The following is a 19,106-nucleotide window of genomic DNA, read 5'->3' on the forward strand; positions in this document are numbered from 1 at the left end:
GTAGCTACACCAGATGAGAACCCCTGTTCTACACCTGTCTGATCGGCTCAGCCCCTCATTGAATTTAAAAACATTTCTGTTCTTTTGTTGGAAGCAAATTGTAAACGTGGATCTAAATAGAACTGTTACTGTTACTACATTCAGCTGAAATCCACAGGGGAGTTTGCAGATGTTCTGTGTGTGATTTAGTAAAGTCCACTTCATGACCCTGGTGGTTTCACATTGGGGATATTCAGCTTTAAACACGTTTCTGCAACTCTGAGACTGGGATTCATCCATGTACACAGATGTCTGTTTTTGTGTTTAAAGCTGCCAGCAGGGGGCAGTGCGACGTTAAACTGAGCCTAAACAGTGCTGGCTTGAGCTCAACAGTACAGAACAGTATGGAGAAGAGACATGTGGAGGAGTGGGATTAAACAAGAAGAAAAAGATGACCCAATATGTGAAAATCTGCATACAAGTTCAGCTTAAACTAAACCAGAGTCATTCAGGAAGATTTATGCTGAAATCAAAGTAACTTGTCAAAAGTCTTCACGCACAGAAACGTGCTTCACTTTATGTCTGCAGGAGTCAGCCAATCCCACGGTGCACAAAATAAACACCTACGCAGGGTTCATCAGCTACATCTGATGAGGGCCAGGTAGTTCTTGGCGGGTCCAGGTTTTGGGGAATGATTGAGCGTGGAAGTGATGGCTGCATGTTTCTGGGTGTTCATGGTCCCCCTTAATGAGTGTGATGGGAGTGTGCTGTCCTGATTGGTGAAGAGAGTGTTTCAGTAAACAGGCAGAAAAAAAAACCCAAAATGGACTGAGGAGTTAGAACCAGAAACTGAGGAAAGTGTGGGGAATGATATGAGGGGGAAGAGCCACAGGAACCCTAACAGGACTGCACATTCTCTAAAGCAGGGGTCAAACTCAGTCACAGCAGGGGCCGGATCCTGGATTCAGGTCTAACCTGAGGGTCTAACAGGGTCACCGTTTTAACTAGTATTGAAATATGAACAAAAACGTAGCACTGATGATAAATGATTTCAAAATTTAAAAGTAAAATAGATGAGTTTAAAGGCTCACAGTCTGAGAAAGTAAATTTATTAGTTCAAAAAGGTCAAAACATGGAATTGAAATTGAACAATAATGTTTATAAAGACAAATATATGAGAAAGAAAAGTCAAAATCATGAGTTTAAAAGGCCAAAATATGAAATAAAAATTTTCTTCATGAAATTAAAAGTGGAAATATGATTCAAAATTTTAAATTGTGAATGTCAAAGGTCGAACTATGGGATTATGAAGTCAAACTTTGGAGTTGAAAATATGATATGAAATACAAAATAATTAACTGCTTATAAATGTTAAAATTTAACTTAAAATTTAAGATTATGAATCTTAAAGCTCAAAATGTTATATGAGAAGTCAAATTATGAGTTGAAATGCTCAAAGTATGAAATAAAAAGTCAGTTTGAGTCCTCATTGTGAGATGTAGAATTGAAAATATGAAATTAAAACACAATTAATTTCTTCTCCCACATTCCTGACTTCTTATCTAAATATTTTTACTCCTTACTTTTTTAAACTTTGTGACTCAACAAGGATGTCTTAAATCATCAGGATAAGTTCACATTTTTCTACTTGAGGAAATCTGCAGACCTCAGGCTGATGGGACAGTTAGAACAGAAATATCATGTAATCTTACGGGCCAGATTTAACTATTCCACGGGCCGGATTTGGCCCCCGGGCCTTGAGTTTGACACCCCTGGTCTAAAGTGTGTGTCTGGACAGAACCACCAGGCTCTTCGGTGCTCCCCATGGGGCAGTAGCTCATATCAGAGCTATGGTGATCAACAGGGTCCAAATGATTCTTCTTCTGTAAAAGCTCCTCAAAGGTCATAGGTTAAAATCTTTCCTGAATGCAGAGAACTGCCTGGACCTGGAAGGTTTCGTATAAGATGTTGGAACTCGTCTATTTCAAAACGTCTCACAAACACTTTGAGCTGTTAACATGTTTTTGTCATCACAATACTGTCAAGTTTGAACTTCAAATAATCAACAGATGAGCCTGGCATTATTAGATATCAGGTACTCTGCTGTGTTCCACTGAAAACTGTATAAAGTCATCTGACTCTGAATCTGAGATCTCTTCATGTATGAGTCAAAGCTGAGCTGTGGTTCTCTCTGCAGAGTACGGGGAGTTTCTGCACTGCAAGGAGAAAAAATTCACCAACTTTGACAGGATCCGTGATGAGATCGAGGCCGAGACTCGCCGACTGACAGGGTCCAACAAAGGGATCTCTCCTGTCCCCATAAACCTATGCATTCACTCTCCTCATGGTAACTCCAAATGACATCACTTTGCTGAGTTCCTCCAACCATGGCGTTCTGTGCGTTCATCTGTCCTCGTCTGTCTCTGCAGTGCTGAACCTGACCTTGGTTGACCTCCCAGGCATCACCAAGGTTCCTGTCGGTGACCAGCCGGCCGACATCGAGTACCAAATCAGAGACATGATCATGCAGTTCATCTGTAAGGAGAACTGCCTCATTCTCGCTGTTACACCCGCAAACATGGACCTCGCCAACTCAGACGCCCTCAAACTCGCCAAAGACGTTGACCCACAGGGTGAGGGGGAGCAGAGGGCGGATTTATGTGGATCCATCATCAAATTATGAGAATTAAAAAAAGTTATTTTTTTATAGTTTAAGTCCAAAAACGTGCCCTCTTCCTTTAGGCCTGCGAACCATCGGCGTGATCACGAAACTCGACCTGATGGACGCCGGAACAGATGCTCGGGAGATCCTGGAGAACAGACTACTTCCTCTACGCAGAGGTACGTCTATGTTTGTGTTAGATGTCTGTATGCAGGTGTGCCAGCGTTTCTCACTGAATGACGTCCTATTCTGTGTTAAATTTGAGCTGCTCTCTGACAATAGTGTGTAAAGATGCTCAGTAACACCACTCACCTTTTTAAAATGGTCCATTCTTATTGCAGTATTATGTCTAATAAGCTGCATGAATGGAGGAATGTTAAATGAATCACAGCCATCATCCTAGAGTGTTGGACGATTTTGTAGCAACCAGCTGCAGAAAAACATTAGAAAAATGCAAGTCTTCCTCAACTGGTGTAGGTACAGGAGGGATCTCAAGATCTGCACTCAGACAGGGACTATAAACAACTAATAACAGAGAAAAAATGGTAGTTAAATGTACTTGGGTGGCTTCCATCCATCCATCCATATGTGGTCTTCTGCTTTTCTAAGGCTGGGCCATGGTGGTAGCAAGTCAGCCCAGACATCCTTCTCCCCAGAGACACTTTCCTGCTCCTTCTGGGGGGTCTGAGGTATTCCAGGATATAAAATCCCTCTAGATTCTAAATCTTCTCCCAGCTGGACGTGACCAGGAGACCTCCAAGGGGACCCACCCAGGAGGCATCCTGATCAGATGCCCAAACCACCTTAACTGGCTCAAATCTAAGGACCATAGACTACTCTTAGCTCTCTCTGGATGTCTGAACTGCTCACCCTCTCTCTAACGTTTAGCCCAGACACCCTCTGTAGAAAACTCATTTCGGCCACCCGTATCTGTAACTGTTTTCTTTCGGTCATCACTGTGGTTCATGACCACAGATGAGGGTTGGGAGGCAGATCAACAGGTGAATCACAAGCTTACCTTCCATCTCAGCTCCTGCTCCCCAACGCCTGCAGTACTGCACCAATCCACCTGTCAACTCACACTGCCTTTTATCCTCACTGGTGTACAACTTGAACTCCTTCACCTGAGGCAAAGACTCATTTCCACCCAGAGGAAGTGATCCACTGTTTTCTGATACAGAAATTTCATGGCATCAGACTTGGAGGGGCTGACCCAACCACATCCCTAGTGCCTGCTGGAGGTCCCCAGCTGAGGTTAGATAAATCTTAAAAATCTTTTCTTTTACAGAAGGTCTCAGTGTTGATGAACAACCTACTGTTGGTCAGGGTATGAAGGTGACCACCTTTATAGTCCAGGGAATATTAACCACTGAGGTGTTATTTAAGTCTCTGTTTCCATGGAGCGCGCCCTGCAGCTGGTGAGTTCAGTGAAGCTGCTGCAGGCGTCTCCTTCACGCTCCTCCTCAGGAATAATTCATTCTTCACAGAGACACAGGTTTTACACATATTTTACTGAAGTAAACCAAGGATTTAGCACTCTTCTCACTTCCTGTCTGTGGTCTGAAGGCTATCTGAGAGTTCCTGTGGCGGTGTTGAAGTTTAACCACTAGCTGTTCCTTTTGATCGTCTTAAACAGGTTACACTCAGCTGTAGGGCCGCAGACACAATAACAACTATGTTTTTATCATTACTGTTGATCATAAAAACAGTCTTTCTGAATGTTGATTGGTTATTCCATCCTTAGTGTCCGTCATAATTGTCAGTGAGTCTTTCTCATCACTGTGGAGGAATGTTGTCCCACTCTTCTCTGCAGAATAGTTTTTATTAAGCCACACTGGAGGGTTTCCAGCATGAACAGCCTGTTGGAGGTCCAGACTTTGACTAGACCACTCCAGAACCTTCATTTAGTTTTTAGTCCATTCAGAGGTGGACTTGCTGATGTGTTTGGGATCATGGATCTGCTCCATAATCTTGAGGTCATGAACTGATGGTCGGACATTCTCCTTCAGGATTTTCTGCTAGAGAGCAGAATTTATGGTTCTAGTGGTCCAGGTCCTGGTCTAGACCATCACACTACCACCACCATGTCTGACTGTTGGTCTGATGTTCTTCTGATGAAATGCTGTGTTAGTTTGACTCTAGATGAACGGGACACACACCTCCCAGAAAGGCTTAGAAATGTCTCTGTAACCCTCTCAGACTGTTAGATGTCAGTGACTTAGTTTCTTTAGATGGTTCCACGATGTGCTGGAGATCTTTGAGCCTCCCTGTCAGACAGGTTCTAGTTAAGAGGTTTATTCATTCTACAGGTCTGGCAGTGATCAGGTCTGGGTGTGGATAGTCAGACTGAACTCAGCTTTACTAAAAATTAGGGCTGTAGTCAACCAAAGAAAAACGTGGTCGACCCAGGCACCAATTAATCGATTGGTCGTTCAGGTAAAAAAAATTTATTCATTAAAAAAATGTACCTCGTTGGGGACTAATTCAGTCCATCCAGGCTCCTCACTGCACCTGCTTGGTACTCTAAATGATCCAAAAATGAACGTAACAAGCCTTTGGAAGCATTAATGTATCTTTTCGGCTCATCACGTCTGACTATATAATAGAATTAATGGAGAGACGATCAGCGAGCACCTGCCGTTGGTCTCCGTGATCCCGGCGCGGTAACTCTTCAAACTCATACAGCCTACAAAATAACCTCAGATCATCGTTTTTCATTCATTTATAACGGTAACTATTAACAGGATCACTTGATCCAGCCCGTGCTGTGTCATTTTCAAGCATAAAGCAGACAGCAGCCAGCGTTTATTTACGGAGGTGAGAGGAAGGGACTTAAGACCAGCAGACATCGCCTTTTATCACCTCTCCTTTATGTGTGTCTGTAAGAGAAGCTAACGCTAACGTGAATATTTCAGTGGGGATTATATAAAGAGATGATACTACGCAGTCTATTTTCCGACAGGTGAATTAAACTGACCGCGGGAGTCGATGCAGTGAGGGAGGGCAGAGCAGAGAGACTCAGCAGCGCCACTTCAATACAAACAGCTACAACTTTGTGACGAGTTGATGTGTTGTTTCTGAGCGTTAGTAATGTAAAATGTCAGAAAATATCCCACTCTGCCAGCTTTGTGTGCTTCTCCACCTGTAATTCCTAGAGCTGCGTTGCTCCTGTTCCCAGCAGCACGTCTCCTTTAGTTAGCTGCTCACACGCTTTTGCCCCCAGACCACCGTCTTTGGGGGGGGGGGTGTTTGCCGACCAGGGTGATTTTGGTCGAATCAAAGGTGTCAGCCCTACTAAAAATGTGTTTAATGACAGTAAATTCATGATTTAACAAGGAGGGTAATGACATAAAGCCAGGTAGGTTTGGATGGATTTGTTCCCTGAATACATGAAATCATCATTTAAAAACTGACTTTTGTAGGGCTGACAGCTTTAATTCGATTGGTCAATTAATTGGTCGAAAAGCTTTAGTTCGACCAAGATCACCCTGGTCGGCGAACCCCCCCCCCCCACACACACACACACACAGCGCGGGCTGTTAATAGTTACTGTTATAAATGAATGAAAAACGATGATCTGAGGTTATTTTGTAGGCTGTATGAGTTTGAAGAGTTACCGCGCTGGGATCACGGAGACCAACGGCAGGTGCTCGCTGATCGTCTCTCCATTAATTCTATTATATAGTCAGACGTGATGAGCCGAAAAGATACATTAATGCTTCCAAAGGCTTGTTACGTTCATTTTTGGATCATTTAGAGTACCAAGCAGGTGCAGTGAGGAGCCTGGATGGACTGAATTAGTCCCCAACGAGGTACATTTTTTTAATGAATAAATTTTTTTTACCTGAATGACCAATCGATTAATTGGTGCCTGGGTCGACCACGTTTTTCTTTGGTTGACTACAGCCCTAGACTTTTGTATTTACTCTGGTTATCTTTGTCTCATATTAACATTAGTTTGATGATCTGACAAAAATTAAGTTTGGCAAATATGCAAAAAAATAGAAATCAGGAAAGGGCAAATACTTTTTTCAGGACTGTATGGTCATGGTTTTTATGTAGTGACTGAAAGAATGAGATCATTTGTCATCAGGAGCTTGAAAATGTAGCGGGGATGGGGGCTGTTAGGGTGGATGGATGGATGGATGGATTATTTTCCCGCTCTCCTCTCCTCTCCCTCCCTCAGGTTACATTGGCGTGGTGAACCGTAGTCAGAAGGACATTGAGGGGAAGAAGGACATTAAGGAGGCTCTCCTGGCTGAGCAGAAGTTCTTCCTGTCACATCTGGCCTACAAACACATGGCTGACCGTATGGGCACGCTGTACCTGCAGAGAGTCCTCAACCAGGTGTCAACCACACAGAGATACAGAGATACAGAGCAGGAATGACTGAGTAGTCAAACATTCAAGCTGATGAAACAAGGAAGGAGAAAGATGTTCATTCTTAGCAGAGATGGAATTATTATTCCACATTTACATGACAGATCACCTAATGCCCTGTGTTTGAGATATTTGGTTTGTTTTGTATGCTTTGATATTTTCTTTTGTTTTTTGGAGAGATTGTTGAGGATCCTGGTGCCTCAGTGTTGTTGTGGACTTTCATTTTTTTGTTGTTTATTCATTCATAAGAGAAAATCACCATTTAGAGTATTCCTTTGGGTTACAACTAATTGCGTTTGTTTGCAGCAACTGACCAATCACATCCGAGACACTCTCCCGGCCGTCCGCAGCCACCTCCAGGATCAGCTGCTGGCTCTGAACAGAGAAGCTGAGGAGTATCAACAGTTCAGCCCCGACGACCCGGCACGTCGGACCAAGACTCTGCTCCAGTCAGTGTCTGCTACTGTTTCAGTGTTTACTGTCTATAGATGATGGACTATCCCTCACTGTCTGTGGGCCTTTGTCTCATTCAGGCTGGTCCAGCGTCTCTCTGTGGACTTTGAGAAGGTGATCGAGGGCACAGGGGACGAAGTGGACACCGTCTCTCTGTCAGCAGGGGCCAGGATTAACCGCATCTTCCACGTACACCTCCCCTATGAGCTGGTCAAAGTGAGTCCAGTCATGTTTGTTTTAGATTTACTCTTAGATTTAGTCTTTAGACAAAAATGCTCTTTAGTTTTAGTCACAAAACCCATTTTCATCTGGTTTTAGTCAAAGAAAGGCTTCACATTTGAGTCTCTACTTTGATTGCTTTTCATTAATTTGTAACTCCAAGATCTATTTTAAGCTCATCATCATGTCGTCTAACCTGACACCCCAGATGGATTTGTTTCACACATCCATCTAGAAAACCTTCCATATACAGTGTTTAGGAAAGGGCAGACCCTTTGAAAAAAACTCAGAGTGTGATTGGATGAACGTTCTGTCTGTCACATCTTTACGGGCCAATCAGAGGAACAAAACACGTGATGTAGCCTCTACCGAGGTGTAAACTCCATAGAGAACTGCATAACATGAACCATGGCGACTGTAGACATGTCAGTACTCAACTTTTGTGGTTTTTGGAAAGAAAACAACTCACTGCTGTTCTTTGTTCTTCTTTTAACAAAGAAATGGCTTCAAGTTCTGATAAATCTGGTGCTTTAGCAGCATCCACGCTAATCTCTTGTGCCATAACTGCACCGGCCTCTTGTTGCTGCTTGTTTACATCACGACTCTGCCGCGCCTGAAAGTACTGCCCCTCAATGCTGATTGGTCCTGTTACTTTCTAACTGGGCCCAAACGGTTCAGGCAGGAGCTTTTTAAGATGGATTCACCATTGAGAAACACGAAAACGGGCGAATCCATCTGCTTTGCAAGGTTACGTGTCGTCTTCATCATGAAAAAAAAGTAAAAAAGGAGCATTTTTGGTCTTATTTATTGTTGAATAAATGAACACTGGTGTGTGGGAATGTTGTGTGTCTTTGAGTAGATATTATCATGCAGCTGCTCCATTTATACCATGCTCTAAATACTATGTTCTTCATCACTGATTCAGCTGGAGTCAGATGAGAAGAAGCTGCGACGAGAGATCAACTACGCCATCAGAAACATCCACGGAGTCAGGTACTGTCACTGAAGTGTTTTTATGTCATTTATAATCCTGTCCACAGAGGCCAGTGTACCTTCTCTATTCTGTCTGTTTGTGAGCAGGACGGGCCTGTTCACCCCCAACATGGCGTTTGAAGCGATAGTGAAGAAGCAGATATCGAGGTTAAAGGGGCCATGTTTTAAATTTGTTGATCTGGTCCGTCAGGAGCTGACCAAAACGGTGTACCAGTGTATCAACAAGGTAAAGAAATACTTGATTTCGTGTTTTCTGACCTAATGACAGCACTCTCTGTGTGTCGGTGTCTGATATCTGATGTGTGATCTGTTTCCTCGCTGTAGCTCAACGCGTTCCCTAAACTCCGAGAGGAGACGGAGAGGATCGTGACCACAGCGATCAGAGAGCAGGAGAGTAGATGCAGAGATCAGGTCGGTCAGTCAGCTACACGCTGCTCTGATATGGGGTTTTGTTCTTGGGTAGGGCTGGGGGATTAATTCAGTTTTAATGAAGATTATGTCTTCTCACAATCAAACAAGATCACAGAGATTAAAACATGACTGTGTTCTGCTCAAAGGCTCGGTCAGGTCTGGTGATTATGTCAACTGTAATGTTTGTTGTAACTTAGCTGTAAGAGCAAATCCTTAAAAACATGGTTGATTTATTTCCTTTTATTATCTAACATATTTCTAGGTGTTAAAAGATTAAAGACCGCTAGGCTAGGCTATCTGTGCGCTCCAGGTAGATGCTTGTTTGTAGAAGTGATCAAGGCAGGACTCTGTAAAATTCAAAGAAGATAGGAAACTTTATGTAAGAGGTGCTACTGGCCTCTTAAAGTGGGTGGTGCTATGGTAAAACCATGAAATTAACATTTAAATGTGTAAAGGGGCAGACCTTGATCATAAATCTGAAATGTGAAGCATGTCAGATGTCTCATTTAAGCATGAGGCCAACTTCCTGCACCATGTGGCGAGATATTGAGATGGTCGCCATCAGTAGTGAGGCATCCTTTGAAAAGACATGTCAGTCTTTAAAACATAAAGATGCTGGACCTTAATGAAATAGATATGAGCCACATCAACATAAGATAAATGAATGGTGCAGAAGGTAAGAGGACATGGTCGTTATGACAACAAGTTTTATCTGAGACACATGAAGAGTAGGATGGATATGGAGACTTCTGGGAAGCTTGAGGTGGACAGCAGATGGGTCTAAGATTTTAATGCTCTTGAAGGGGTCAAGGTTACGGTGAGAGAGTTTGCAGGAGTCTGTTTTGATTGGAATTTTTCTGGAAGATAACCAAACTGACTGGCCTGTTTGATACTGAGGAACAGGGACTCAGTGACTGTCAGAAGACTGCTTGGTTTTGGAGGCAGTGTTGAGCAGAGCAGAGTCTTTTCCCAGATCCTTAACAGCAGCCTAGCCCTCTGTGCCGTCAAAAACCTGCAGTCTATCAGGAAACACTCTGAAGATAAACAGTGGAGCAGCCTGCGTGTCGGCATATTGAAGCTTTGATTTGAAAACGAACATCCTGGGGAGCAGGTGGCCTAGTGGTCAAAGGCGCTCCCCATGTACGTGGGTGGCCCAGGTTCGAATCGGGCCTGAGGCTCTTTATCGCATGTCTCTCCCCCACTCTTGACCCTGTTTCCAACTCTATCCACTGTTCTCCTCTATCTAATAAATGCCCAAAAATAAATCTTTAAAGAAAAATATTTAAAAAAGGAACATCCGTCTTTCTAACGTTTCTAAATATCAGGGACGTACTACATGAGACTCTAGACCAGGTTTTCAGTGGTCAGACGGATGTTTCAGACCGGATGTGCTGCGACCCACCTAACAGCTGAATGACGGCTTAATTGTCTTTTCGGTGTGCAGACTAGAAGGTCAGCATTTTCAGACCACTAGTTCTCATATGGACAGGAGACTAATGAGCGGAGCCATATTTACTAGGTGTGTTTTAGCAGATTTGCATGAACACATTGAAAACACATGTCATAGTCACGCTTCCTCTGGAACTGTGAGTGTTTTTAAGACCTGACACATCGTACTGAACAACCAGACACTGTTATATGGCCCAAAACAGAGTGTCAAACTCAACCACAGCAGGGGCCGAAATCTGAATTTATGTCTAACCTGAGGGCCTAACAGAGTCAAGATTTTTTTTTTTTTTTTTTTTTTTTTTTTTAAGATTTAGTTTTGGCCTTTTTGCCTTTTATTTGATAGGACAGTGGATAGAGTTGGAAACAGGGGAGAGAGTGGGGAGAGACATGCAGGAAGTAGTGCCACAGGCCAGATTTGAACCCAGGTTGCCTGCGTATATGGCATGTGCCTTAACCACTTGACTACCGGCGCGCCAACAGAGTCAGGATTTAACCAAAAACTGTCAGCCGTGTTTTCACACACAGCAAATTCCCAGAGAGAAAAAATTGGGAGTTAAACAGAAAAGAGTGAAAGAGTTAGATTTTCAGATTACATTCACACACTTAGACTCCATCTAGTGTTTAATGATGCTCCTGTGCAGTGTTAAAAAATGTAGTTCATTCACACGGTGTTGAGGGCAGTGAATCAACTCTGTTCCTGAGTTCATTCCCAACAGCTTTGTTGCCACACCTACACTGCCACTTCAGATCTGGGGAGCAGAGTTTTCCCATCATGCATTGTGTGTTTAGATGTATTTTAGATGTTTTTAGATGTATTTATATATGTTTAGAAGTGTTTAGATGTTACCTGTTGTATAGTTATCACTGCTGTGTTTCATTTGCTCATGCTTCTGGTGGATTATTGTTTATTTGATGTTAGATCCATCTGCACCATGAGTGACACTGTCCCTTGAGTTACACACTTCCCACACGTGGCAAAGGCTAGTCCATGTGAAGGGACAATGAACTGCCTGTCACTTTGCTCCATCCTGATGAGCTCAGCAGCTTAGCCACAATGACCAATGAACATTGGCAGGTTTTAGTGGCATGGTAGATTATCATCAGGTGTTTTTTTTAAAGGGGTCTGAAAAATAACCTCTGTGCAACAAAATAATGAACACCATGAAATGTTAACTACAAACACTGAGAAAGAGTTCACGTAACTCAAGATGGGAGTTAATTTTACTCTTAGTGAGAGTAGTATTTAAACTCCCCTAAGAGTTTATTTTAACTCCTGATAAGAGTTAAAAATCAACTCCTAGAAAAGAGTAACTTTAACCCAGCTCTAGAGTTCATTCAATGGTCTCACATGTACACTCAGATTGAGTTGATTTTAACTCACACAGAGTTTATTCTAGTGCCCCAAATTTGCTGTGCAGGTAATGAATTACAGGGGAAATTAAACTGTGATGATAAAGGATTTTAAGATTTCTTAAAAAAAAGCCAAAATGATTAAATATCACAGCATCAATGTAACTGTGTGTCCATGTCAAATAAATGCTAAAAAACATAAATAAATGATTTTAAAGGCTCAAAATCTGAAGCCAACTTTATAAGTCCTAAAGGTCAACATACAAAATTGAAAGTCAAAATAAGGTTTTTAAAAGGAAAAGATATAAGATAAATTATAAAATTAAGAGTTTAAAAAGTCAAAATAGAAAATAAAATTTAAAATTGTGACTCTGAAAGGTCAAAATATGAGATTAAATTCAGCTGTTTAAAAAGTGAAAACATGGGATTAAGGGTCAAAGTTAGGGGTTTAAAAGGTCAAGATTTGATTTAAAATGAAAAATTGTGAATCTTAAAGGTCAAAATATGAGAGAAAAGGTCAAAATTATTGATTTAAATGGTCAAAATGTGAAATAAAAATTCAAAATCCTAAGTTTCAGTCATAATCTTGGGATGCAAATTGAAAATATGAAATGAAAACATGAATCTATTTCTTTCCCTCATTCCTGACTTTTTATCTAATTATTTCCACTCTCTACTTTTCAGATTTTTTTTTTAAGGTTTATTTTGGGCCTTTATTTGATAGAGGAGGATAGTGGATAGAGTTGGAAACAGGGATGAGAGCGGGGGAGAGACATGTGGTGAGGGGCCTCAGGCCAGATTCGAACCCGGGCCGTCCGCGTACATGGGGCGCGTGCGCGCGCCTTAACCACTAGGCCACCTGCGCCCCTACTTTTTCAGATTTTTATAACTTAATACATTTTTTTTTTTTAATCTTCAAGGTTAAATTTACATTTTTATACTTATTCAATTCTGATTGATCTAATATGATCTTGCAGGCCGGGTAAAAGTGCATCGCGGGCCTCATTTACGCTTTAATGTACGCTGTATTAGATGCCTGGACGCTCCAGGTGTTCTGTTAATGATGGCTTGTTTTTGTTCAGGTGCTGCTGCTCATCGACATCCAGCTGGCCTACGTCAACACTAAACATGAAGACTTCATCGGCTTCACTAAGTGAGAGACTCATTCATTGTAACTTTAGATCGAGCTGAGATCAGACTAATAACAGGAAGTCTTTGTCTTTCAGCGCTCAGAGGACAAACAACCAAAACAACCAGAAGACGGTGACGGCAGTACACCAGGTAAGACTGATATCACCACGTATGTCATAGTACTGAACACTCAGATGCTCTCAGTGTTGCTTTTTTATTTAAAAGGAATTCCACCAGGACCTTTAAAGCACACTGGTTAAATTAAAGTCCGCAGTGACCTTTTTTTTAATTGGGGTTTAATTGATTTCTGTATTTCAAATGTACACACTGTGGAGAGAGTGAACAGGGCAAAGGAGCAGCTCATGTCTTCATAAATTTACACATGCACAGATCATTTATTTTTAATTGATTGATTGAACTAAAGCTCACCTTTCACCTGCCACAGTGTTCACTTAGAGCTGGCATGCCTGTTAATCTACTTTATATTAATGAGGTGCTCTAATACAGCTGGAGTAGCAAAGAATATACTCACTGGCCTCACAAAATGACACGTCTGCCTGGAACATCGTGCTGGTGTATCTGTGACGGCTTCACTTGTGGTTTAAACACAAACTGTCTGCACAGTGATCTGTTCTCTGACTGCTGATGGTGATTTCAGATGGACTAAAGGTCGGCTCAGATGACACTGATTCAGACAGATTTTAGCCCGACTACAACGTCGCAGCTCATCGTCAAATCTCGGGCCTGATTTAGAGCGTCAGAAAAACAAACGGTCTTGTAGTGTGACATAATTACCTACCAGTCCAAGATGCCCCACAACCAGGATTCAACAAGACTAGCATGTCAGGATTTTCCTTACATCGTCGTCTAGTTTGACACCCTGACCTGACGTCATCCTGATGTCTGCTAACAGGAGAGCATTTGCTCCTTATCTTTGCATCATCGTTTACAAGAATCCCCTTTTCTCCCTTCAGAGAACTAAAGTGTACATTTTATTTCATTTCATTTCCGTTATCACATGCAGACCTTCATCTGAAGGACAGCCAGTCCATATTGTCCTCCTCTTGATACATCCATAACTGTTACCCATAATCCAGTTCTTAGTTGTTTTCTTATTTTCTTTTGTTACGAGCTAAAGGCTGCTATTGTAGAATGATTGACACTCTTTGACACGCCCCCCCCGCCAACCTGTGAACTAGAATAATCAAACTCATGGTGTCAGCATGTTTGGGTTTAATCAGGAAGGTTAATAGATGTTTGTCAGACAGAGTGACATTCAAACCACTGCTGTACTTTTTTATTCCCTCATGCTGTAAAATTTGTAAAAAAAAAAACGAGCCTTCATGTTAACTTTTCTCCTTTTTCTCCTGTTTATCTGCAGGCAGTGACTCCTCTCTCCAGCCTCATAGTAGGAGCCCAGACCACCCTCTCTCTCTCTCTCTCTCTCTCTCAGTGCGTTTACATGCTCAGTAAAGTTGAGTCAGTGTTAGAGCTTCATTCAGCTTTCTATGCAGACTTCCATCCCTCCATACAGACAGTGGGGGAGACCTGGATTATCGGCAGCACTGTGTCAGACTCTGTGAAGCAGGTGGATGAATCCCTCTATCTGAAGGTGTACTGGGGCATTTCAGAACCACTGTTAATTTTAGCAGCTACTCTAAATTTAGTTTAAGATTAAAATACTTTCTAGTTTTAGTCTCATTTTAGTCCTGACAGTTTGGTCTACATTTAGTCAGCAGTTATTACCCACGCCGATGAAATCGGCAGGGGCTTATCTAAACAGTTCCGTATCTTTGTTCGTTTGTTTGTTTGTTTGTTTGTATGTGTACAAGATAACTCGAGAACGGAAAGTTGGATCTTCACCGAACTGTCAGGGAATACTGGGATAGTGACAGGGGAGAATCGATTAGATTTTGGTGATGATCCGCGCACCCATTTGGTTTTTCTCGCACTTCAAGTTTTGAACACCATAGTAATCAATGGGAGCATGAGTTCCTTGGTGGCGCTGCTTAGGCATGGGTCTGCCGCCTCAGACGACCATTCTAGTTTCCTTTGAATTTAAGCAGCCATAATTCTAAACTGATATAAATGTTAAACACTTATTTAAGGTCTGTATCAGTACTTTAATGCAGTGTTACTCAACCCTGCTCTACCAAAGAGCCAAATTGTTTTAAAAAAATGACTTTGCAAGAGTCACAATTCAATTGGTGAAAAGAGGCAAAAATGGCTCAAAGTGGCAATATAAATAAGTTAAAGGGTGGCAAATAATGGTCTAACGGCAAAAAAGTGCCAAAAAGGGGCAAAGTGGGCATGAAATGGCAAAAAGTGGGAGAAAAGTGGAAAAACAGGGAGAAAAAAGTGGCAGAAAAGGGCAGAAAGTGACAAGTTACCAGAAAATGAGTTCTAGGTGGCAATAAATGGCCAAAAAACAGCAAAAACATGGCAAAAAAGGAGTATAAAAGTGACTAAAATGGGCAAAAATGTGGAAAAAAATAGTGGCAAGAATGCTGAAGACAGTGGTATTCAATGGCCAAAAAGTGGCAAAAATGGGGTAGAAGCAGTAAAAATGGGCAAAAAGTAGCAAAAGAAATGGCAATAGTAGGCTTAAAAGCAGTAAGAAATGTTTAAAAGTGGCAAAAAAATTGGAAATAGTTGGCAAAAAATTGCAATTAAGAGCAATGAAAATATACAGACAAAAAAATAAAGGTTGAAAATTAAAGCCAACCCTATTAATGTGGGGATTCAAACTGATTAATGTGACTTTTAATGGATAATTTCTGAGGTCATGGTTTCCATTTTTAAAGGTTTTCTGGGGAATAGTATTTCAAATTAAGACACAAAAGAGCCACACGTTGAGTATCACTGCTTTAATGACTCTAAAATAACCTTGAAGAAAATACTGATGAATGTTTAATGCTCTCTCTACTCTACATATGTCCAGCTCCAACATTTTAGTCTCCTTGATGAAAACTAAACCAATGTTTCATCAAAGATCTCTTTTCAGCTAGTCTTGGTCTCGTCTTCCTCCTGGAAAAAGGAAGTTGTTGAACATTTTTAGCTGATGACATTAGCATGATCTGCTGCCACATTATCCAGGTGCAGTAGCCTGACTTCAGTAAATCTGATTCAGGCTGATTTTTCCCCCAGACTAACAGGCTTACACAGATTTGAAAAGTCCAGTTACAGCCTCACTGACACCATAACTCGACTTTTCTGACGGCATGTGTACGTACTGTTCTCTGTCTCTGCTGTGATCGTACTGTGCTGGACTTTCAGCCTGCAGGCCTGTTAGCTTGACCACAGCAAAGATGCAGACCTTGTTCCTCTCTGCAGCTGATGCTCTGCTCTTTCTTACAGTCTTGTTTTTACAGTTTTCCTCACCTAACCATCTTTATCTTTCACAGCCCTGCTGCTCTAAATGTTTGTATAGTCTGCAGGATGAACTCTTTGTGTTTAATTCTCTTTATGTCTGTTCCAACTGTATTCATGTTTGATTTCCTCTCTACTGCTTCCTTCTCTTTGGTCGTTTCTACAGTCACAGAAATGTTTACTGATTTTATGTCCACAAAGCTCTTCTTCTACCGTTCAATTACCAGGCTCATCTCTGACTGTGATCTGCTCTGCACGCTCTCAGATGGGTCACATGACTCAGACTTTCTCTCAGTAAACTTTGTTTTTTTGTGGTTCAGGTCATACGTAAAGGCTGGCTGACCATCAGCAACATTGGCATCATGAAGGGCGGAGCCAGAGGATACTGGTTCATCCTGACGGCAGAGAGTCTGTCCTGGTACAAAGATGAGGAGGTAAGGTTCTCATACAGACAAGCATGACCTCTATGTATGTAGAGACAAGATACCTGTACTGGACTGCACTGGGATAGCGCTGAAGGAAGGTTCCTGGTTTGCTTCCTGGTCAGGGCCTTTCTGTGCAGAGTTTGCCTGTTCTCCCCGTGCATGCATAGACTCTTCATTGAGTTAATAGGTGACTCTAAATTGCCCGTATGTGTGAGCGTGCCTGGTTGTTTGTCTCTTCATGTCAGCCCTGTGATTGACTGGCAACCAGTCCAAGGTGACCCCGCCTCTCACCCAGAGACAGCTGGGATAGGCTTCAGCCCCCCACGACCCCAAACGGGATAAGCAGTCAAAAAAGCGATGGATGTTTGTTGGCACACTGACTAGGAAACTTTCATCCAGAAGGATATATTTCTTCAATTCAGCCTGAAGATGGAGGGCGTTACTGGTACATAATCAGTGAAAATAATCACAGCTAAAGTGTCTGTATGTCATTCCTCACTCTCATCCTGTCATGTTTAACAAAGGCAAAAAAAAACAGAATAAAACTTAACAACGTCCCAGTACAAAACACAACCAGAGGACTGAGTCACCTTTTTATCTTTACTCCGTCTGATACAGAACTAGTGTCACAGTCTAACTGGTGCTGGATTAACTGACGACATTTTGATGAATACTCTACCGCACCTCTTGCTTCCTGATTACACCAGAGACTTTAACATCACACAGAACAGAGATCATGGAGTCAGAAAGCAAATCTAAAGGGATGAATATGAGCAGAGAAAACAGAGGTGACTTTGGAGATGCCTGATCTAAATTAAATAAAAGAAAATGGCTGGTTTGTTGTACTCAGTGACTCCTTATGAACTTTCCTAGCATTGTTGATATCTCTGAAAGGGAATTGTTCATAGTGTTCATATTGAAAATCTGTTTATGATATAGAAGCATGGATGTAAATGCTTCTATAGTGGTGTGGTGTTATGGCTGTTAGAGGGTTTTAGGAGACCTCAGGCAGATGTTCAGGTCAGATTGGTTTACTGAATTCAGACTTAGAAACACAGAGCAGATGTAAGATTTAAGCTGTCTTGAATATTCAAAATTAATATCTTTCAGTGTTTAGTATGCAGAAGGATTCTCTTGATACTGCAGGTGATTATTTTGGTTATACTTCATTGATATCGATGCCTTTTTCTATTGCACTCAAAACAGACATTCTAGGCAGCAATTATTGGCTAATTTCTTGGTTAAAGTTGTCAAAAACTGCAGAACACTTCTGCACATTTTCTACATTGTAGTTTAGAAATGTGGCAGAAAGAAGTCTCATGGGTAACACCCCCCCACCCCCATAATGAATCATAACATATTATAAGTACACTAATAACTATGTTATAATGATTATAGGTGCGTAATAACACATTATAAGCACTCACAACTATTTATAATGCCTTAAAACAGTAATCATAACTAACTATGATGCAAGTGTCTATAATGACTTAAAATGTGTTATTGTGGACTAGAGGTTATTATGGACCCTCACATTGTAATTATTATAGAAGGAGGGGCATAGAAAGTGTTAGCGACTCAGCTTTGTTCTGAAATATGTAACAAACAACTGTACCTAATGTGAAATAAAGACATTAACAGGGACTTAACAAGCTTATCTAATGACAAAAGAATCAAAGACAGCAGCGCTCATCAGTAATCTGGGGTTTATTGACACAAACACAGCAGGTCAAAGCAGGGGATGAAGTTTAATTCAGAGCTGATGTGGTCCTAGAGTCTGTGCATGTCAAGTTTTCAGATGTGGTTGCTGTCTAGCTGATGTGGTCCTCCTGGTTGCTGTAGATCAGGTGTGTTTCAGATGTGGTTGCTGTAGATCAGGTGTGTTTCAGATGTGGTTGCTGTAGATCAGGTGTGTTTCAGATGTGGTTGCTGTAGATCAGGTGTGTTTCAGGTGTGGTTGCTGTAGATCAGGTGTGTTTCAGATGTGGTTGCTGTAGATCAGGTGTGTTTCAGGTGTCAGTGTGGTTGCTGTAGATCAGGTGTGTTTCAGTTGTCAGTGTGGTTGCTGTAGATCAGGTGTGTTTCAGGTGTGCTTGCTGTAGATCAGGTGTGTTTCAGGTGTCAGTGTGGTTGCTGTAGATCAGGTGTGTTTCAGTTGTCAGTGTGGTTGCTGTAGATCAGGTGTGTTTTCAGTTGTCAGTGTGCTTGCTGTAGATCAGGTGTGTTTCAGGTGTGCTTGCTGTAGATCAGGTGTTTTTCAGGTGTCAGTGTGCTTGCTGTAGATC

General features: G+C 41.8%; 1 protein-coding gene across 2 annotated transcripts in view; it reads left to right on the forward strand.

Annotated features, from left to right (window-relative positions):
• dnm3a (dynamin 3a) overlaps window positions 1–19,106 on the forward strand; it is a 105,480-nt gene that overhangs the window by 18,459 nt on the left and 67,915 nt on the right. Inside the window, exons 3-15 of one of the 2 annotated variants that reach the window (XM_041790973.1) lie at window positions 2,177–2,326; window positions 2,409–2,612; window positions 2,722–2,820; window positions 6,828–6,988; window positions 7,328–7,470; window positions 7,555–7,690; window positions 8,619–8,686; window positions 8,774–8,912; window positions 9,011–9,097; window positions 12,979–13,049; window positions 13,123–13,177; window positions 14,409–14,435; window positions 16,717–16,830. In XM_041790973.1, coding sequence (XP_041646907.1) covers window positions 2,177–2,326; window positions 2,409–2,612; window positions 2,722–2,820; window positions 6,828–6,988; window positions 7,328–7,470; window positions 7,555–7,690; window positions 8,619–8,686; window positions 8,774–8,912; window positions 9,011–9,097; window positions 12,979–13,049; window positions 13,123–13,177; window positions 14,409–14,435; window positions 16,717–16,830 — 1,454 coding nt within the window. The remainder of the gene's footprint in view (window positions 1–2,176; window positions 2,327–2,408; window positions 2,613–2,721; window positions 2,821–6,827; window positions 6,989–7,327; window positions 7,471–7,554; window positions 7,691–8,618; window positions 8,687–8,773; window positions 8,913–9,010; window positions 9,098–12,978; window positions 13,050–13,122; window positions 13,178–14,408; window positions 14,436–16,716; window positions 16,831–19,106) is intronic. The other variant, XM_041790974.1, reaches the window with a different exon arrangement.

Source organism: Cheilinus undulatus, linkage group 7, assembly GCF_018320785.1.
Source record: "Cheilinus undulatus linkage group 7, ASM1832078v1, whole genome shotgun sequence".
Lineage (NCBI taxonomy): Eukaryota > Metazoa > Chordata > Actinopteri > Labriformes > Labridae > Cheilinus > Cheilinus undulatus.